The following is a 22503-nucleotide window of genomic DNA, read 5'->3' as shown; positions in this document are numbered from 1 at the left end:
TATATAATAATAATAATTTACGCTTAAATTGTATATGGACTGCTAAGCGACAAACTTTAAATACACCTCTGAAATTGCTACGCATACAATTAGTACTACTAAATTTCAATACGCATTATACTCAGATGTAGCTGAAATACGTCTCTATGTTTCACCCTCTGCACTAATTCTATGTATTCTATGCGCGTCCACTATTTATCACAACTGATTCAGTTATATGTTATACACAGAAATACAACAGAGGGTTGTCTTCACTTTTCGGTACGCCCTATTCTGTAGCTAGTTATTTAACCCAGGCATGCTTAACGAACGAAACGATATCATTTCGTTACGATAATCAACGTTAATAAACGAAACGAAGTCATTTCGTTTCGTTTATTAACGTTAAGAACGACAAATTAACGTTAATTTGACGATCTTAACGTTAATAAACGAAACGAAGTGACTTCGTTTCGTTTATTAGCGTTGATTATCGTAACGAAATGATATCGTTTCGTTCGTTAAGCATGCCTGATTTAACCAGTGCCGCTATATGGCTCTCCTAAGCATTATCTAAGCGAGGATAGGCGTTTTTTTCACGCTCACACGAACGTATACGCGTGTAAAAAAAAAACACGGCTAATAATAGTAGTTGTAATATTGCAACACCGTATAATATTCTGCCTAAATATTTTAGTAACATTTTGACAATGGTTCAACTATATGGTAGGCTCATCTCTACAGCATACAACATACCTTTATTCAGATTGTCAAAATCTGTGTTGGTGTTAGGCGAATGAAATGGAAAGAAAACATAAAACTTTGCAATTCGTGTGTGTTGTGGAAAAATTATGCGCTAAATTCAGATGGTTTTACTATAAATATTGTGTTAATAGCATATCTATCAGGTCAGGTGATATAAAGTTAGAAATCATCAACATCTACATCCCTCCTGTCACTTGTTGCCCCAGTGGAAACTGCCCTGACATTAGCGTACTACTCACTGGCGATAAACACATTATCTTATACTGACAATCGTTTTGCTGCCCTCCCTATCCCGACTGATGCCCGTCAAGGGGCGCATGTTTTCCGCTAAGTCATTGAATTCGCTTCGGCTCGTTTTATTCCCGCCGGAAGAATCACGGAAATCCCGCCACATTTTCCAGGGGAGACCGCAACTCTAGCGAGAGAACGTGTTCTTGTAAGAAGCACGACCCCTGCGACCCAAATAAGGGATATAAATCAACGCATCAGATTGCTAGTGGGTGAACACAAGCGGACGAAATAGGAGGGGCACTTAAAGAATTGTAACCTCTCTGCCGAATGAGCGAGCGCTTTTTGCCGACAATATGTAATGCGTTCTACGGTTGTCAAAGCCAGGCGGCGGGCACAAGCATAAATACAGCGCGTCCCCAATTACCATCACCGTCAAAGAGGTTGAAGATGACATCGTTCACGCTAAACCATCTAAAGCGGCAGGCCCAGACGGCAAAGCGATGCCGATGCTTAAGAAACTAGGCAAAGATGGATTTAATTATCTAGCACATGTCTTCAACCTGTCCCTGTCCCTGTACACCTTCGTCATCCCCGAAAAATGAAAAATGGCTATTAAAGCCTGGGAAACCAGCAAACATAGGAGATTATTATCGTCCGATATCTCTCCTATCGCCAGTAGCCAAGACAGTTGAAGCCATTCTGCCTCCCTATTTCACTGCAAATTTGCCTCTTGCCAATCATCAGCATGGCTTTCGAAAACTACATAGCACTACCACCGCGCTAAACGCCATTAACACGCAAATAAATTGCGGATTGAATCAAAAACCCCACAATAGGACAGTACTCGTTGCTATGGCACGGTAATGCAAGATCTAGAATGGTCCTCCCTTCCTCCAAGTCTCAAAAGGTGGACCGCGAATTAAACAAGGGGTACCACAGGTTGGTATCCTATCCCCACTTCTGATTAACTTCTACATATCGAAACTCCCTTCACCATCAGAAGGAGTCACTATCGTTTCCCACACCGATGACTGCACAATAATGACCACAGGCCCAGGCCCATACATCGATCAGCTTTCTCCAGTTGTTTCGCCTCGCGAAACCTGACATTATTACCGACCAAATTATTGGCGACCTTATTTACAACATGGACGCGTCAAATGTCGACCATATTGAACATACACGTAGATGGCATTACGCTACCGACTGTCTTACACCCAAAAACGGTTACTCACTGGAAGAAAATACAGGCCTGCCAAAATACTGCCCTCAGATCCGCTAAGGGCTGTCTCCTTTTGTCCCCAGAACACCACCTACACAATGAGGCGAGGGTACTCCCCATTAGGGAGAGAAATGGAATACTGAACAAACAGTTTCTGATTGATGAGGCTGCACCTCCCAGGGGCAGCAAAAAAGCACAAGGAGCTCGTCAGTGAAATCCAAAAATAGGCGTCCTACCTCTATGTCAGGAATTTCCCGGCGAATCCAGTTCTTGAAGAAAAATACCCAGAACTTGCAGAAGAGAAACGTACTCTTCCTAAGGAAACGCGCGTCACTCTAGCTCAGATCTGGATACAGGTTAAACTCTTACCTATCCAGAATCAACCCCGACACACAAAATATATGTCCTGCTTGCAATGTGTCCCATCATGACACCAACCTTCTCTTCCATTTTAATCTGGAATCAAAGCCTCTACCACCCCTCTAACTATGGTCCACCCCTGTTGAAACTGCAAGAAGTTTTCTTGAACTATTGTTAGAGGACATTGATGACAATTTGTGATCGGTTGCACCTATTGGATGGTGCGAAGCACTGCTACAACAACAACAACACCAGCAGCTCTCTTGGCTTGAGGGATTGAATGTGAGAATGGTCTGGACATGGTGAGCGCATAAACTTGGCCCTGCGTCTAGAGTTTGCGTCACATTCCAGGAGGATATGGTCCGCCGTCTCCGCTGATCGATCACTAAATCGGGATGTGTTATTCGATAGTATGCCCAGTTTCTGCATGTGGATGTTCAGTCTACAATGTCCTTTAAGAATAGCTGTTAGGATTCTTAGGTTATCTTTCGGGACGCCTATTATTGCCCTATGTTTCATTGGAGTATCCGCACTGTAAGTTCAGGTCAGCGCACTGGCCTATGGCTAATACTTCCACTTGAAAAATGCTCGGGCAAGCTCCTATAGGCTCTGGGTCCGAGGACTCCGGCTCCAATCCCCTCTGGCGTCTTCTTGCCATCAGTGTACAATACGATCTTGTGTAGCCGTTGGATGTTCTCCAGTCTACTTTCCTTCCATGTACTCTTGTCTCCCAATTCTACTTTATACCTTTCTCAAAAACTATCTGCCGGAGGATATCATCCCTCGGGAGTTGAGAGATTGGGATCTTCTCTCTCAGTTTCTCCATGTCCCGGGATGAAATAACTTTACCTTTGCCCGGGCCCCTTGGCGATATTCAGGGGGTTCGCTTGGCTGACTGCTCTATCGCTGTGTAGCGGGGCATTTATAAGGCTTAATGAGTCCCCCTAGAATATCGACATGCTATACAAAAATTAGCATTGAAAGATTTGTTTCTGACGAAATGTAGCAACTTCGTTATCATTTTCATCTTCCGGATTTCGCATTTTTTTCCACAGTTAAGCGAGAAACAACTAATCGTGATTTGTGTTCGAAATCTCAACAATTTTTTACCATGTGCAAGAGAGTGCAGTACGTGGAGACCGTGATATATTTTTAAATTTTGATTTCACAAGAAGATGGCGCGCTTGTAAATGTGAAGCAGCTCTGCCAACCTGTGTAGTTGCCAAACTCTTGTCAAAAAATCTAAAAACGTCCTTAAAGGGTGGAATTTTTCCAAGGTAAATAATCGTGAAAAACTACGTGCATCCGCAAATAGGATTAAAATATAATAAGAAAATGTGAGTGGCGAATTATAAATTTGTCCGTTGTTTTATTCATTCGTAACAAAATCTTTCTCTTTTGGCTCACAAAGCGCTTGAAATTTTTGCTAAAAAAAGTAATATGCAGTTCTGTCAATGGCAGATCGATTGCATATTTAAAAAAAAAAAGTGGTGTTTGAATGCAGGCAGTTAATTAATTTCTACACACAATTTTGTTTCATTTTTAGTGTCCTACGGTAAAATCTCTATAATGACCGCTGAAATAACTGAAATCAAAACCGATGCTGTTGCTGCTGCTATCGGAGAAGCGAAACCTGCCGATGTGCGCATCGAAGATGATGCCAGCGATTGTGGATCTGAAGACAGCATTCCTGAATTGGAGGATGTAGCTGGAGGTACCACTCAATTGGGCGGCGGCGCTACCGGTCTACCAGTCGATTTGGTTTCAAAAGCCAAACAATCTCGCGGTGAAAAGAAAGCACGAAAAATTATGCTGAAATTGGGATTGAAACAAATTCAAGGTGTCAATCGCGTTACTATACGCAAATCAAAGAATATCCTCTTCGTTATAAACAATCCTGATGTGTACAAGAACCCACATAGTGACACATATATTGTATTCGGTGAGGCAAAGATTGAAGATTTGTCACAACAAGCTCAAGTTGCTGCTGCCGAGAAGTTTAAAGCTCCTGAAGCGGCCAGCATTGCCGAGACATTGGGTACAACTACATCGGTTGCCCCCATTGCTGAAGAGGACGAGGAAGAGGTAGATGAAACTGGCGTGGATGACAAGGATATTGAGCTGGTAATCACACAAGCGAATACAACTCGTGCGAAGGCTATACGTGCGCTTAGGAAGCACAATAATGATATCGTTAATGCCATTATGGAGCTGACCATGATCTAAACGCGTGTCCATTTACAAGGCACGCGTTGGCATTGAAAATATACAAAGATTACCCGCCTCACGATTGAATTGAAATGAATAAACAACCGACATCATACGATTAAACTAGAGATGAACAATAAGCCGAATATATTTAAAAGTTGAATAAAAAGGATTATTCAAGTCGTTAAGCTAATATGTGTGCTGTTTTTTTATAAACTAATGCATAACTATAATTTATGAATTATAGCTTACAGTTTGCACTTTGGCTTTCAAATAATAAAACTTTAAATTAGAGAACTGGTTCTTTTTTTAACTGCGTATTTTGGGGAGATCTTTGGAATTCTTTATATCGCACACTAGATCAAAACGGTGAGTAGTAGTAATATTAAATGGAGTTATCTCAAGAGTTTGATGTTCCCGGTCCTTTAACCCAGGACCTTTGCTGTGGTAGGCGAGCACGCTAGTAATAAAATTTATTTCAATCCCAAACCTTAAAATTTTTCTCAAAATCTATAAAATAAATTTATTTCTATGGAATTTGGTGAGTAAAAATGTAAACACATTGGTTCGTCAGTAACAATAAATTGAAGTATTAAATAATGGTAATGTGTGTATATTAAGTACAGTAGCAAATCCCTTACATTATACTTTAGATTAAATATTTAATTATAACACCAATAAGGAGAAAAAATCCACACTTATACATACGTGGATAAAATTTGGGGAATATCAAGGTTTATAAATTTAGTTTTAGATAAATTGGTGGTTTCTGGTAATTCTATTATTATGTGTAGCTTTGTCACGTTAAATACATACAAAAAGGTCCGTAATATGTTTGGCATCTTGAGTGAAGATATTAAAATGTAATTGAACTAGCTTTCGAGTTTCAACATGCGCGCTTGACTACGCGACTGCACTTGTATATCAGCCGGTGGCTGCATCCACGGCTCACCATCTGATTGCATTGGACAAGGAGCTTTGATGACAATCTTTAAAGATATTTTCGCAAAATAATTTTTGTAAATTTATTGAAAAAACATTGTTTAATAGGACTTACCCGTATTTGTTTTGCCTGACCTATGCGGACCGGCTTGCTAATACCGCACTGTAATTGTGCCATATGAAAGGAAGATACAAGCCCGAAAACCTCCATTACGCCATCCGAAATAGAATTTTCTATCTTTGTTTTAGCATCTAAATTGCTGATTTCTTTAACAGGAGAAAACGCGTAATGTACATAAACGATTTTCGTGTTAAAGATTTAGCTTACCACATAATTTACAGCCGGCGCCCCAAGAATCAATATTAAGAAAAATAATGGATTGCAATTCAGTTAGGTCTACAAGCTGGCCATCCAGATATAAGTCAAGTTTTTGCTCTATACGCTCGCAATCCCGTTGAACAATCTGTTGCGTACCAAATCCGAAATAAATTAACTGATAATTAAAAAAACAATTTTATTATAATAACTCAGATTAGGTAAATATTGATTAACCTTATTGAAAATGCGACTACTTAGAACGTAAAAACGTGATTCTCGAGTTTTATGAAAATTATAAGTGACTAGCGCATCCACCCCAATGCTAAAATAGTTGTAGACATGTATTGTCTTAATTGGATGACGTTGAATTGGAAGGCGATAATGAAGTTTCTCCACTTGCAAATCAAATCTATCTAAATTTACCGATTGGGCCCTTTTAATCTAAAAGCAAGCAAGTTGTAACCGTTATAGAATAATAAGTAATCTTTTATACGTGCTTACATTTCTGAGTATTGCAACGGGATTCAAAATTGAAGGTGGTTCTGGACCCCAACCCATTACACGCGAAAGGTCATTTCCAGTACCCAGTGGCATTATGGCAACAGACGGAATGGGCTATCAAAAAGAGAATAGATTTTATTAATAAATAAATTTTAGCTTCACGTCGACTGATGAGTAGAATATCATGCTATCTCGGTAGTCGTTTCGAAAACACCCTATGAAATAAAACAGAGATAGGCCGTTCTGCAGCCGAACTTTGAGTAGTCCGTTTTTGAATAAAATTCTGATATAGGATGTTTTTAAAAGGTATTCTCAGATAGGGCGTCTTCGAACTAGCATCTAAGTTAGGGTGTAGACTCAGCCGTGAATATGTAATTTATATGAACATACCTTAATATTCAAGGAGTAAATTGTATTTAACACCCAACCCACAGTTCCATCTCCTCCAGCAACGAGTACCCGACAGGGGCGTGGACTGGCCTTAGCAGCCCATTGCATGGCATCTTGTGGCCCGCGACTACCTAATTCCATTACCTGTAGCGGATGAAGGTAACCACGAAGTAAGGAAACTGCATCAGAACCCGTACTACTGCCAGATTTTGTATTGGCAATCACTATTAGTGGCTCCCATCCTTCAATATTAGGTGGTTTAATGCCAGCTAAATGCAAACGAACCGATTCACGAGTTCGCGCCGCAACAATACAATATGGTGGAAAAATCATGTCCCTAAATTCACCCATATCACATTCAGCGCGTGTGTCTATTCGTTTATAACAATTATTGTGATAACAGCGATGACACCATGCACAACGCCAACCGAAGAGTCCTGCAGTAGCATGGTAATCAATTTCATCATCACATGCAGCACACACAACGCCTACAGGTAAATTTCCGCGCACCCAAAGGTGACGCATAGCTTTCTCGCTTCGTATCCATTTATCCTTGCAACGCGAATTATCCATCTTCTTGGTACATGCGTTGGTTGAATGCGTACAAATACCACAACAATCACAAAAGAGGCCGGCCGAAGGTGTTAATAGTACTTCGCACGCATTGCAATAACATGGCTAGCCCAAAAAAAAAAATTGATGAAATACATATATTATATTGTATTGTATATATTACCTTCTCTAGTATTTTTATAGACTTCCAATTGTGTTTTGTTTTCCCAGGTATGCATATAACATCGTCCACCAATAAACTCCGACAAAATGCAAATATTGCGCATAGCGCTAATAATGATCCAATTAATGCTTCGGAGCTCAGCTCGAAGCTTGTTAGTTCTATACTCATTTTGTTGATTTATTTTCATTTCATTTTATTAGTCTTTATAAAAAAAAGGAAAATTATGCAAGGCATGCATTAAAATCAATAAACGCAAAAATTAAAATTTGCGTAAGCACGCATTTTGACAAAGAATCAAAACACATCTCGAATTCGTCAATGCCACCAAACCTGGTCAAAATATGTTGATTAGAGTTGGGTCGTTTCGTTCTGAACTTGTTCAATTGACCGGGTCTTTCAACTGAACAAGTGAACTAGATCTTCGATTTCGGTTCTATTTGTTCTTTTAGTTCATTTGTTCTTTTAGTTCGTTTTATCTAATGTTATTCTTTCTCTCATCTCGTTCGCGAACATACATACGTAAATTCATACATACATACGCAGAAATTCACAGTGAGCACGAATGTCGATGATTCCACTTACACTAAAGATATATATGTGTGGCCATCTTTGTGTGTGGCACTGCTACACCAATATATGTATGGACTATTTATGAACAACATGTTTTGTAAGAAACTAATTATTACATTTATTAAGCTTGAAAAGTTCATATTTACAATTTGTGTCTGTATTCTTTCAATTTCCTGGATCTTCCGAAATTTGTAACTTTTTTTTAAGTTAATTATAGATATATATATTAACTTATTTATTCGTAACACATTTAAATATACCTACACAAAGCATTGCCGCATACACACACCTATCTATACTTGTTGGTTTTTTTCGCGGGTGCGAGGAGCAGTGATCAAATTTGCTTAAAAAAAAAAGAACAGATGAACAAAAAGAACAACTTGTTCGTTCATCAGAAAAAGAACGAAAGATTCGAATCTCTGAAATGAACGAAAAAGCACAACTCTAATGTTGATAATGCATGGCGGAACCCATGGTTCAACTATATAAAGCATTGTTTACTATATAGTTTGGCAGCTTAAGTAGAGGTTATGTTGCGAATAGAGTGGAAGGCAGTGGCATTGTAAATTTTACCAAGTAGCGCAACTAACAGCTGATCGGTGAAAATTCGCACATTCACACGCACAGTTCTCGACTCAATTTCAAAACAAAACTTTAGATTATTTAATTCAAATTTTAAAGTGAGATAATCCTTACAAATTTATGTATACAGAATATATATGGCGTTTTTGTTGTTATTAAAACAATAGTTTTATTTATATTAAAGCCTTTATCATTTTTTTTTTTAACTTTGAAAAATCTCCGAACACCATTCCTTCATTATATGACATTCGACTGCCTAGTCCACTGCCTTCCACTCTATTCGCAACATAACCTCTACTTAAGCTGCCAAACTATATAGTAAACAATGGGCAGTGGACTAGGCAGTCGAATGTCATATAATGAAGGAATGGTGGTCGGAGTTTTTTCAAAGTTAAAAAAAAAATGATAAAAGCTTTAATATACATAAAACTATTGTTTTAATAACAACAAAAACGCCATATATATTCTGTATACATAAATTTATAAGGATTATCTCACTTTAAAATTTGAATTAAATAATCTAAAGTTTTTTTTTTGAAACTGAGTCGAGAACTCTGCGTGTGAATGAGCGAATTTTCACCGATCAGCTGTTAATTGCACTACTTGGTAAAATTTACAATGATATACAGGTTGGCTCATCTGTAAAGCAACAAAATATGTCTGTTCAAATTGTCAAAATCTGTGTATTGGTGTTGGTGTGAATGGTATGGAATGGAAACATAAAACTCAGCACTTTTTGTATTTGTAAAATGTTGCCAATGTGTTGGATTCATTTTGAGTTTGCCATCTCCTTTTGACAATCCCTTCGACCATGCAATGACATAAATAAAATCAGCTGATAAGATGAGCCAACCTGTACATAATTGAACCATGGCGGAACCATACAAGGTGGCAGCACGTTGACATACCTACAAACACGAATAAAACTTTTTGTTTTTGTTATTTAAGTTACTTCATTGCTCGTATATAAAATACCGGATGAAGATCGAATGAAATTCGAATTATTTGGCCAACTCTAAAGCTAAAACGCCAACGCCAGTTCTTCAGTTTACGTTGCTACCCTACAAGAATACTGACTATCATCTGATTGTCAGCAATGTCAACCTAACGATCAGCGCCTCATACAAACTTTCTATCACAAACCTAAGGGGACTTGCGCAAATGTGATGTAAACAACTGTGTACGTGTGAGTTTTTGTCTCCTTCTTATACACCAACATCGCCTACTGATTAAGTATATAGCCGTATTGCTCACTCTCATTCCTTTTCCTCGATCAGTGCTGACACTCTAACTATCAAAAAGTGTCATAAATGATAGTTTACTGTAAATATCATGTTTGAATGTTATACTATCATAAATGACAATTGTTATATTCCGCCAAAAATGAAACAATGCTTTTTGCTTTTTATTTACTTTATTTCATTACGTTTTTAATTTTGTACGTGATAAAGGCATACGCGTTTCTTATTTGTTTAAAATAAATAGTTTTATAAGAATTCGACTTCAGAATGTTTAATTTAAATTCAGAAAATAACAAAACAACAGAAGAGCGCTTTCCTCATGCGGAAACACATTTAAAAATGAATCACCACTAACCACTATTATTTTTCGCGTATCAATTTTTTGAGTGCGCCCCATACATTCCGCCAGCTTTTGGTATTTTTTAATATTATTTTCGAATTTTTTTTCTTTTAGCATGGAGCTTTGAAATGCTCTCTTTTTAATTTTTTAAACTTATTTTTTATATGGTTTTCGTCGGTTGAAAATGGCGGAATTTAAAAAATAACAAAACAACCGTGATAATCATTTGATTGTCATATGACAGTCAGTAGTGACAACATGAATAAATCGGATAATCTGTTCTCGCATACATAAAATTCCGTTGAGAATTATGTATCTGTCTCACATGCATTATGGTACCTGCTGTATATTCTTTTGTTCTGTACCAGGTGTCCGAAGCCTTCCAAGTTTCAGTCCTTTTTCATGATTATAGGCTGTCGTTGGGAACATGCGGACATGCGTGAGCGCACAAAGGAACATATATAAATTTGAGTATCAATGTTTACGTCATCGCAGGATCAGCATTGTCAATTACAAGTGTGAGTGTATTAGTAAAATTATCAGCGTTTCTTGTAGGGTAATTATAGTTCCAATTTACATTGTTTAAGGAAACTAGTGATGGTATTGTACATTTTGTCACCATAGTTCTTCTGTATATCGATTAATGTGGAATGGGTATTTGCTTCTAATGTTTGCATATTTGTTGCAGTGGAATAAAATGTGATTAGTATTTTCTATTGTGTTGCAAGCATTGTTTACTATATAGTTTGGCAGCTTAAGTAGAGGTTATGTTGCGAATAGAGTGGAAGGCAGTGGACTAGGCAGTCGAATGTCATATAATGAAGGAATGGTGTTCGGAGATTTTTCAAAGTTAAAAAAAAAAAATGATAAAGGCTTTAATATAAATAAAACTATTGTTTTAATAACAACAAAAACCCCATATATATTCTGTATACATAAATTTGTAAGGATTATCTCACTTTAAAATTTGAATTAAATAATCTAAAGTTTTGTTTTGAAACTGAGTCGAGAACTGTGCGTGTGATTGTGCGAATTTTCACCGATCAGCTGTTAGTTGCGCTACTTGGTAAAATTTACAATGGTTGCAAGCTTCACAGTTATTGTCATCATATATGTTCATTTTGTTTAATGTGTCTTTGCAAAATGTGTGATTAGTTAAAATTCTGTTGATTACTTTTATTTCAATTGGTTCGAGTTTAGTATTTTTTTGTGGAACCATGGTTTTTTTATTAGTTCTGGGTAAATTTGTCCGTAATCTTTGCCTTTATTTGTTATTTTTCCTTTGTAATCTGTCTCCCATTCTTTCCTTATTTTGTTTTCAATTTCCTTTATCGCATCCTTGATGGTCCAGGGTATTCTAATTCTTTCTCCATTCTGGTTTGCATTTTTTGCAGCTTCATCTGCTTTCTCATTTGGTTTAATGTTTTTGTGGGCAGGAATGTGATGTATTTCTATTTTATCTAAATTTTATGCGTTAATTATTTCAATGATATCTTGTACGATGTGGTTGTTACTTTCTTCATTTTTTATAGCAAAAATGCTGCTTAGGCTGTCTGTAAGTATTGCTAATTTATTAAAATTATGTATTAAGGCAAATTCCACGGCTTTTTGTATTGCTGTTAATTCAGCTGTCATCGATGCCACTTTTTTATTGCTATAGAATGATTTAGTAGTGTTAGATTTTTTTTGAACAAATGCAGCTCCCATTATATTGTCTTTGATTGATCCATCCGTAAATATTAATTCGAATTGTTGTGATTCTAATCGTTGTATTTTATCCTTGTAGATTGTATTTATAATACTCTTGTCACATTCTTTATTTTTTGCCGCATTTTTGAAAAAATTGTCGTCTGTAAATATTTTCTTTGTTTTTTATTATTGATTGTTGCAATGTTGTAAAAAATTAGTTTTCATTTTTGGTATTTGTATATTTTGTAATAGCTAGTATTTTTGCTTAATTTATCTGTGATTATCATCTTTTTCATTGGTAGGTTATATGCTATACATTTTATAATTTCTTTAGCCATCTCTAGCCTGTAAATCGTTAGCATCTCCGTAGCCATGTGGTATATAACATGTGTTGGAGTAGATCTTATTAGACCCAGACAACGTCTTAGATTGGTATTACTCAGGCATGCTTAACCAACGAACTGATATCATTTCGTTACGATAATTAACGTTAATAAACGAAACAAAGTCATTTCGTTTCGTTTATTAACGTTAAGAACGTTAAATTAACGAAATGATTTTGTTTCGTTTTCTGCCATATCAAAACGAAGCCAAATCGTTTATGTTGATTATTAATTTCAAACTATGCTGGCAAAGCTGATTGATGGCGGAGTCATTAAAGGTGAAAGCATTAGCCAAGCTGACTGCAACTTTTCTCATGAATTTTGACAGTACGAACATTTCTCAGAGTATTTTTGACATTATCACCAACGAATTACACAAACAAATTACATGGAGTTTGTGTGTGTATGTCCGCTCGCTGCATTGCCAGCACAATTCAAACATAAAGTACCACGTTTTTGTTAACGTTTTTAACGTTAACGAAAGCTTTTCGTTTCGGTAAAAAACGAGATACAATTTATCTTGATAATTTCTTTATAGATAATATTTCGAAGTGTTTCAACGGAAACTGTGGAAATTTTTTGATAAACGATTAGCTTAACGTTAAGGTGCATCCCAGGTATTACTACATATTGATAGTTTCTGTAGAGCCCATTTTGGGATATTAGCAAAAGTTGAAGCCGCATAATCCATTTTAGCTCTCGCGAAAGCTTTATAAAGGTGTAAAGCCTTCGGAGGTGCTATACCGAATTTACAGCCGCTCAAAATATTTAAAAATTGGCATGTTCTATTAGTTTTGTCAACTATCTTGCTGATGTGCTGTATACAAGCATTATTGGTACTAATATATCTTCCTAAATATTTTATGTTTGTTACCTGCTCAATCAACGTGCCATTCATTGTATATTAAATACTATAGTTTTGGTTTTATTAAGATTTATTTTTAATTTAATTGTATCACATTCGTTAATAAATTCTTGTATTTTTATTTCTAGTAATTGTTGTGTGGTGTCTTTCTTTTTGTTAAAGCATACTAAGAAGAAGTCATCTGCGAACTGGAATAGTTTACAGTTTTCATTAGTTAATTGATGAATGTGTGCTGTATAGAGATTAAACAGAGTTGGACTTAATCTGCTTCCTTGGGCAAGTCCATTTGTTGTTGTAATTTTTTGTTTACCTAATATCAGTGTACGTTGTTTTAAGAATGATGTAATCCATCTTATTACTTTGCGATTGATCTGGGTTTCGATGAGTATGTTTTCCAGAATTTCAATGTCCACCGAGTCGTATGCTTTCTCCACATCAATACAGGCCGTCATTACTTGGTATTTGTTTTCTTTGTAATATGCTACTGTATTTATAAGGTCATTTATACAATGTGCGGTTGATCGATTCTTGCTAAATCCATATGATCTTTCCGGTATTAGTTTGTGTTCTTCGATTTGATTGTCAATATGGTTTTTTATTATGCCTTCCATTATTTTTGCCATCACTGATAGTAGACATATTGGTCTGTATTTGCAAATACCTGTTGTGTTTTTTCCTTAGGAATCGGTATGATTTTGATTTCTCTCCATGCTTGTGGTATCAACCCTTCCTGCCAGATACTCTCTATCATATTGAATAATTTTCTCTTTTCTGCTTCTTGCAGTTCTATTAGCATACGATATGAAATTTGGTCAGGACCATTAGCTGAATTAATCTTTCTGCTGTGTAGGAATTTGAGGAAATTATCCACATTAATTTCCTTTAATGGTATGTCAGTTCTGTTTGTTGTGTTATTGTCCATAATATTTCTGTCCGAATTTCTTGCAATAAATAGTAGGTATTTTATTGAATCTTCATTATTCCAACAGTTGTTAATATTTTTTCACATTTATACTTTTTGACGTTTTTTATTTTATTCCACTTTGAATTAGTGTCAGCTGTTGAAATTTCATCTATGAATTCATTAAAATTTTTCCTCTTTTGTTCTTTAATATGTTCCATAAATTTTTTCCTCGCTACAATCAATGCTTCACTGTTTTGTAATGTTTTGTATTGATTAAATTTCTTCTGAGCTGCGTTTCTTAGTCTGAACAATTTTTCTGTTTCTTGAGTCCACCATTTTTTTGGTATATATTTGTTATTATGGTTTATTTTGACTGTTGTTTTTAATGGTGTTTTTAATCGCATTATCAAATTCTTCTAAACTGTTTCCTATTGTCAATGTATTTATTTCTTTTAGGACTTTGCTCATAATAATTTTTGGGATTTTTGTGGTTTTAAAAATTCTTCGAGTAGATTTATTAGTATTGGTTTACGATGACTATTTGTGAGTTGATATGTTGTTTTCTAAATAAAACTTCCATGTACTTTATTTTTTAAAAATTGATGGACTAATGTCAAAATCATTGTAAACAATATTCCAAATCGCACTGCGCCGGAAGTTCATGTCATTCACAATGGTTCATCTATCAAATCACCCTGCAAAAATTGTTGGATTACGTGTTCCATTTTCTTCATGTTGGAGTACTCTAACAATACTCCTTTGCAATGCGTTTGCGGACCACCATCAGCCGATCATTGCTCGTTTTTTAACGACCGTGATCACAACACGATGACGATCGAACAGAGTTGCCAAAAGTATAATATTGCATACAAATAATTGATAATCAAATTTTTTTTTGGCAACTCTGATAAAATGCAACAGCGCACTGGTTTTATGTATACATACCAGGCATGCTTAACCAACGAACCGATATCATTTCGTTACGATAATTAACGTTAATAAACGAAACAAAGTCATTTCGTTTCGTTTATTAACGTTAAGAACGTCAAATTAACGAAATGATTTCGTTTCGTTTTCTGCCATATCAAAACGAAATCAAATCGTTTATGTTGATTATTAATTTCAAACTATGCTGGCAAAGCTGATTGATGGCGGAGTCATTAAAGGTGAAAGCATTAGCCAAGCTGATTGCAACTTGTCTCATGAATTTTGACAGTACGAACATTTCTCAGAGTATTTTTGACATTACCACCAACGAATTACACAAACAAACTACATGGAGTTTGTGTGTGTATGTCTGCTCGCTGTTACCACCTTACGGCTTCACCATGGCTATAGCATTGCCAGCACAAATCAAACATAAAGTATCACGTTTTTGTTAACGTTTTTAACGTTAACGAAAGCTTTTCGTTTCGGTTAAAAACGAGATACAATTTATCTTGATAATTTCTTTATCGATAATACTTCGAAGTGTTTCAACGGAAACGGTGGAAATTGTTTGATAAACGATTAGCTTAACGTTAAGGTGCATCCCTGATACATACTATAGTATAGAGAAATATTAGTTTCTTTATTCACGCAAATGCTCAATAACATAAGAATATTCGTAGTATAAAATATAAAAGTTGTATTGCCCCTCTTCATTTACTTTCATTTTAAATTAAATTCACTCCGATAATTCTTTCCGACAACACAATTCGTCTTTAGTTCTTTGGCATATGATCCTCTGTGGGTGCTCCATGGAGTACTACAGTGAAAGTACTTTGGAAAGTACTCTCACGTATGTACTCTATGGAATACTCACAAGCAAAGCGAGAGTGGGATCACCTACTCCTCTCCTAGGACATCGCAATGTTAATTGGAGCACATTTTTTGTATGAATACAGATTAGATTTGGAGCAGTCCTATACTCCCAAAGTTGTATTCCTTACATTATTTATAGAGTACTCGCGTTTTTTGAAGGGTAATGTCAAAATCGTACTGCGCCCGAAGTAAAAAAGTACAAATCAACTGTCACCGTGCTGCCCCCTTGTATAATTCCGACATGGTTGGCTCTATGATTCAAAAAATTAGTGTGAAGTTATCCACTTGTCTTTTGCGGGGACAATGACAATTTAACCAAAAACAAGCTACCAGATTGAAAAATGTACCGAATTTTTCTAATTTTAATGGATTTTATATTAAGGAATACGATTAAATTACTACACAATCCAATAACATCGCCACAATCATTGCGAATGAAACTAAATGTGATATTTTATCTGTCAACTGCCTGACAGGATGTTCAATATGGCTACTTTTTAGCGTTTTGACAGGGTGTGGTGGTCAAAATGGCGGCGCATATCTTCAACGGGTGATAGAAAGGGATACAGAATGAAACAGCAATAGTCAATTACAAATCAGGTGAGCCAATCACTTTGGAATTTTTACGTCTATGCAGAAGATATCACACTTAGTTTCCCCTACAAGAATACTGACTATCATATGACTATCATCTGATTGTCAGCAATTTAAACCTAACGATCAGCACTTCATACAAACTTTCTATCACACGTACGTGTGAGTTTTTGTCTCCTTATTATACACCAACATGGCCTACTGATTAAGTATATAGCCGTACTGCTCACTCTCATTCATTTTCCTGGATCAGTGATGACACTCTAACTATCAAAAAGTGTCATAAATGATAGTTTACTGTAGATATCAAGTTTGACTGTTATACTATCATAAATGACCATTGTTATATTCCGCCAAAAATTAAACAAATTGTTTTTTGCTTTTTATTTACTTTATTTCATTACGCTTTTAATTTTGTACGTGATAAAAGCATACGTGTTTCTTATTTATTTAAAATAAATAGTTTTATAAGAATTCGAGTTCAGAATGTTCAATTTAAATTCAGAAAATAACAAAACAACAGAAGAGCGCTTTCCTCATGCGGAAACACATTTAAAAATGAATCACCACTAGCCACTATTATTTTTTGCGTATCAATTTTTTGAGTGCGCCCATACATTCCGACAGCTTTTGGTATTTTTTAATATTATTTTCGATTTTTTCTTTTAGCATGGAGCTTTGAAATGCTCTCTTTTTCATTTTTTAAACTTATTTTTTATATGGTTTTCGTCGGTTGAAAATGGCGGCATTTAAAAAATAACAAAACAAATGTGATAATCATTTGATTGTCATATGACAGTCAGTAGTGACAACATGATTAAATCGGATAAACTATTCTCGCATACATAAAATTCCGTTGAGAATTATGTATCTGTCTCACATTCATAATGGTATCTGCTGTATGTTCTTTTGTTCGGTACCAGGTGTCCGAAGCTTCCCCAGTTTGCGTCCTTTTTCATCATTATAGGCTGTCGTCGGGAACATGCGGACATGAGTGAGCGAACAAGGGAACATACAGAAATTTGAGTATCAATATTTACGTCATCGCAGGATCAGCATTGTCAATTACAAGTGTGAGTGTATTAGTAAAACTGTCAGCGTTTCTTGTAGGGTTCATTCACAATGGCCACAATCAACCAAGATGTTGCGTTTGTAAATATAAAGGAACCTCATACTTGGCAATTGAACTTTATTTCGCTTTGAAGTTTTTTTCGCCTTGCCCATTCTTATACAAAATTTCTGAAGCACTGTTATAAACATTCTCCCTATACAACAAAAATACTTGCAAATACTTTTGTGGCGTATTCGATTGTTATATTGCAGTTTTTAATTGCGAAAAATGTTAGAAAAGTTACCAACCAGTGGAAAAAATGCACTTGCAAGATGTGCCAACACCCTTAGCCAAAGCAAATGTCAGATTCTTATTCGTATGATTTGCTTGCAACAAAATTGAATGAGCCGCTTTTCCATATCAGATGGCGTCAGTAGCTGTTGTTGTTGTTGTTGTTGTAGCAATGCTCGCCCCACCTAATAGCCGCGACCGATCACAAATTGTCATCAATATCCTCTAACGGGAGTCCAAGGAAACTTGCCGTTTCAACAGGGGTGGACCATAAGGAAAGGGGTCACAGGCCGGTCACTCAAAGATAGATCACTATTCTTTCTTCATAGGCTTCTTGGACCTAGTATTTTTGAACTCGAGTGTATATGGCAAACTTGAAATATTTTGCTTACACCCCTATTATGAATTTTCATACGATAGGCGATAAACGCTTCCTAGCGTATCGTAAAAAATCAGCTTTCATATTGCGATTTCCACACGCCCGATTGATGTACTATTGTGAATGACAGCATAGTTTTGTTTACAAATTTTTGTGAATCTATACGAAACAGATAGCAAAACAAAACGTAAATACTAACAATTCATTTGTCTTGTACGTAAAAGTGGCAAAAGTTTTTAAAAGCTGTTATAATAAAATGTTTTATGCAACCTCTGTTACCTTTTATATAAACTCAAATGAACAAATTGACGGAACTTGCATAGATTCCACAGAAAGAAGAAAATTGAGAGATCATTCCAATCTTCTTGAAATAAACTCTACACTGTAAGTACTTGACATACTAAAAGTAAAAAAAGTTTAATAAACAAAATTGATGTCAGAGTATGTCTTAACAGAAATAGAAGGCAGTTTGCGCGCCCGTTAAAATAGGCCATCCATTCCAAATATTTTGAAGGTTTGTGCCACTTGAAGGCATCTTGCCCAGGGTGTTGCAACAGAGTGTTGGGAATGAGGCTGTAGTTGGATTATTTTGGATTATGTAATAATTGTATATTTACTTTTATTTAAATAGTTCCCAACGTATCGTGGAAAAATTTATCAGCGATAGCTAGCGTAGAAAATTGAACAGCGTATGCGATAGTTAGCGTATGGCAATACCACGATAAACGATAAAGGCTAACGATCGAGTTTCACACGCTAGAATTTATTTCATAATACGGTAGAACAGATAGCAAGCGTTTATCGTGTATCGTACGAGTTCATAATAGGGGTGTTAAGGGCGAATTAATGGTGACTTATAACCATAAAGCCATAACCAGATAAAACAGCTGATAGAACCTACCTTAATGAAATCAATGTAATCGAGTTAGCGTTATGGTATGGCACCATTAATCGATTACATTGATTTCCATAAGGTAGGTTCGATCAGCTGTTTTATCTGGTTATGGCTTTATGGTTATAAGTCACCATTAATTCGTGCTTTAGTTTGTGTTCCGAAGGCAAAATCAATTACAAGAAGATGTTACGGTCTGCTGCTACGGTCTACGGCTACGATCCACTTGGGAGCGATTTCACGCGAACACAGCTAGTGATGTGGCGAAAGTTGCGATAAAAAGTATCGAAAAAGAAGGAAAAAGACAGACCGGCCATCACTAGCAAAAAGATTGAAAAAAGAGTTTCCGGGAAGATAAGTAAGTAAAAGGGCGTAAAATTTTGGCGATCGAAAAACATCCTCGCCGGCTGTGCACCTACACAGGAAATTGTCGAGAAACGAGGAACGAGTCAATAGCGCAAAGCACCGAAACCGTTCTTTCCGACAAATCTCGTTTCTACGCGGCTATTTTGGATGATAATAAACTCTGCACAGGTTATGTTGTGTGGACACAGGGTCCAGTTGAAGTAGGTCTGCGTCCGCAGTCACACTTAGCGAGATAAACCTCTTCTTCTACGTTTACTAAGAACACTATCACCTGCGGAAAAGCGTCCGACACCACCTCCGCCTCCAGGGCCAGAAGTACGCCGCGTAATACAATTGACGTCAAAGAGCCAAGTCATCCGGCTCGTACAGGGTAGCGCGGAGCTTTATCGCCAGCCGGTTCACTCGGTTACCTTGACCCAAAGCGCCCACCACCACCAACGGCGCCTACTATTATCACGGGCATCACCATCAGTAATATCTCCCCCAACCCATCCATTAGCGCTAACCACGTGCGCAACAACCACCAGACGTACCGCCACCGCCAGCTGCAACGCACACAGCGGGGCCGCGAACATAGGCCTGCGGCCACTAATGTTAACACCTGCAACAGGCGGTACCACCGACAGCAATACTAGCCGCATCTTCATCAGCTACATCCATACCGGCTATAATAATACTAGCGTAATCCTATCAGCTACGACTATAACGGCTACAAAAACATAGCCGCATCTTTACCAGCTACGACCATACGGGCTACAATATATCAGTACAATGACAACCACAGGGCAGCGAACCTAGGCCTGCGGTCAGACCAATTGCGACAGCGAATATCAACGGTTAAAGCGGTGAGTCCGTTCCTTTATATTTTGCCTTCGCTTGAGTGAACTTATAAATAGCTCTACAAGTTTTTTTTTACAAAACAAAGAAGGTTTGCCACCGGCACCAGATCGATGAGGAATAACCAAAGCATACGCACCACCCTATATGAAATGGTCATATAGCTAAAGCAGCCAAAACTATGTACAAGATTTAGATAATTCACTTGTAAATGTTTTGATTTTGTATTCGACATATTTTACCGAGTTAAAAGGTTAGCTAATTGTTTTGAACAGTGGATTACATTTTAATATGTAAAGGCTTGTATAATGTAGGATGTCGTACATACAAAATGTAAAAATGATACGCAATTTCTATCATTTCCGAAGCAAAATTCTCATTGTTGTATGGAACAAAATTATATATATAACCTGGTACTCGTCTTAAATTAGACTACATCTCTCTCCAAAACGGTTTCGAAATTGGTTGACAGTCGTTGTTGTTTAAATCAGTAAATCCGGTTTTAATGGAAATAGAAGATTAAATGCTGCGACTTGCAAACCAATTTGCTACGTTTTTTTACTCGCAGATGTATATACTACTATGCTTTTGTACTAGTATAAGCCAATTTAAAAGAGACCATTGGAATTATCTGCCAGAAAATAGACTGTCATGTCAAGGCGACAAACTTCGCTAAATCGTAATATATTTTCAATGTATGAATCCAACCAAATTATATAGTAATGCGATCAGCTTTTAAACGTATGCTATTATGGTTTATTTGTATGTACGTACGTGCAACCCTTTGCAAGCACCAATTATGCCAATGTTGAAACATTTTTCCTGCACCTTCTTTTTTTGATTCTGGACAATCATAAAGTATTTTATAATTAACACGAACACATACCTAAATGTTATACACGTATTTATTAACTTTTACTGCCTACAATTGAAATAATATAGCATTCAGTAAGACTCATTTAAGATAGGATACTTATACACGCATAGGCCATTCAATGCCATTTGGAAAATTTGATCATAAATTTTGTAAGTTACAGAAAAACTAAATCGCAATATTGTTTCGGTTTCACTTGTGAATTAGTGACTTAATTGTTATACTAATGCAACCATCCCTACTTAGCACTAGATCAAAACTTATCCAATATTGTATTTAGCATTTGTCTAGTATATCATTTGATTTCATGACATCTTATATGTACAATAATTTTCTAGTTTTTAGTACACATGCATATATGCATACATTTAAATTGTATAAATACCCTAACTGCTCGCGCAATCATTCTTGAATTTAATACGAAAATGAATATTATCTTGATTCAAGCACGTTTCACCCAAACGAATAAAGAAATATATATATATTTTTTTTTTTTGGTATGGTTAATCACTCCTACCAGTGAATATCCATTTCTTTTTTCTGCATATATTTTGATTCCTTCACTTCTAACATACCTACCTACAGACATTCATGAACTAGATGTTTTTTTGTTGGGTACATTGTTGGCAGAGATAAGGAAATCAATTCATATGTAAAGAAATGCACGGATGTGCAGATTCAAAAATCTTACTAATCCCTACCTACCCAATAAGTTAAATAGGCTGCTCTATGTACATAAACACATCAATAGTAAGTTAACTTAACCATAACTTGCTATTAGACAGATAACAGAATTTATGTACGCAAAGCAGAATAGCATTTAAAGAGGGTATTTAGAAACAAAGATACTAAACACATTAATATAATAAATTTATTATGCCGATAGGTGCCAACCTATATACGTTTATGAATTTATAAAATAGTTATGTAAGCCAACCAAAATTATAACTTAGACTTCACGAAAGTAAATAAAAAAAAAAGAATCAGATTGTATTGCCTTATGAGCAGGAAGCTCGCGAAGATTAAAACGCATAGACATACTTAATGATATTTCAGTTTTTTTTTATAATGAATTTTAAATAAATTTTGTAATTAAAATGGGAATGCTGGCGTCGCCACTTATTTAGAAGGCACTTAGGTAAACCAGGTAAGGGGCCACCGAAAATTTAGGTGCGTCGGTGGCCATGGG

The 22503-nt window shown here is 36.2% G+C and overlaps 2 protein-coding genes across 3 annotated transcripts; one reads left to right on the top strand and one right to left on the bottom strand.

Moving 5' to 3' along the window:
- The first annotated feature begins 3714 nt into the window (after positions 1-3714).
- Positions 3715-5062, top strand: Nacalpha (nascent polypeptide associated complex protein alpha subunit). Of its 2 annotated transcripts, none has more exons than XM_067776915.1 (2): positions 3715-3834; positions 4104-5062. In XM_067776915.1, the coding sequence occupies exon 2, from the start codon at positions 4127-4129 to the stop codon at positions 4781-4783; it is 657 nt and encodes a 218-aa protein (XP_067633016.1). In that variant the 5' UTR covers positions 3715-3834; positions 4104-4126; the 3' UTR covers positions 4784-5062. The 2 variants fall into 2 exon arrangements, with proteins under 2 accessions (XP_067633016.1, XP_067633015.1); XM_067776914.1 differs by having other exon boundaries at positions 3765-3894.
- A 192-nt stretch (positions 5063-5254) lies between these two features.
- On the bottom strand, positions 5255-8036 carry Dgkepsilon (diacylglycerol kinase epsilon). The gene is made up of 7 exons (XM_067776913.1): positions 7654-8036; positions 6918-7595; positions 6528-6641; positions 6261-6467; positions 6036-6201; positions 5823-5974; positions 5255-5754 (listed from the first exon to the last, which is right to left on the bottom strand). The coding sequence occupies exons 1-7, from the start codon at positions 7819-7821 to the stop codon at positions 5638-5640; spliced, it is 1602 nt and encodes a 533-aa protein (XP_067633014.1). The 5' UTR covers positions 7822-8036; the 3' UTR covers positions 5255-5637.
- Between the last annotated feature and the right edge of the window lie 14467 nt (positions 8037-22503).

Source organism: Eurosta solidaginis, chromosome 3, assembly GCF_040869045.1.
Source record: "Eurosta solidaginis isolate ZX-2024a chromosome 3, ASM4086904v1, whole genome shotgun sequence".
Lineage (NCBI taxonomy): Eukaryota > Metazoa > Arthropoda > Insecta > Diptera > Tephritidae > Eurosta > Eurosta solidaginis.
This window is presented reverse-complemented; position numbering and strand designations above follow the sequence as displayed.

Bases quoted from the DNA above. Each gene is read 5' to 3' on its own strand.
- Nacalpha (XM_067776915.1), top strand. From the start codon at position 4,127: ATGACCGCTGAAATAACTGAAATCAAAACCGATGCTGTTGCTGCTGCT.
- Dgkepsilon (XM_067776913.1), bottom strand. From the start codon at position 7,821: ATGAGTATAGAACTAACAAGCTTCGAGCTGAGCTCCGAAGCATTAATT. The intron at 7,596-7,653 runs GTAATATATACA...TTTTTGGGCTAG, and splicing joins CTATAAAAATACTAGAGAAG to CCATGTTATTGCAATGCGTG. The intron at 6,468-6,527 runs GTAAGCACGTAT...GCTTGCTTTTAG, and splicing joins CCGTTGCAATACTCAGAAAT to ATTAAAAGGGCCCAATCGGT.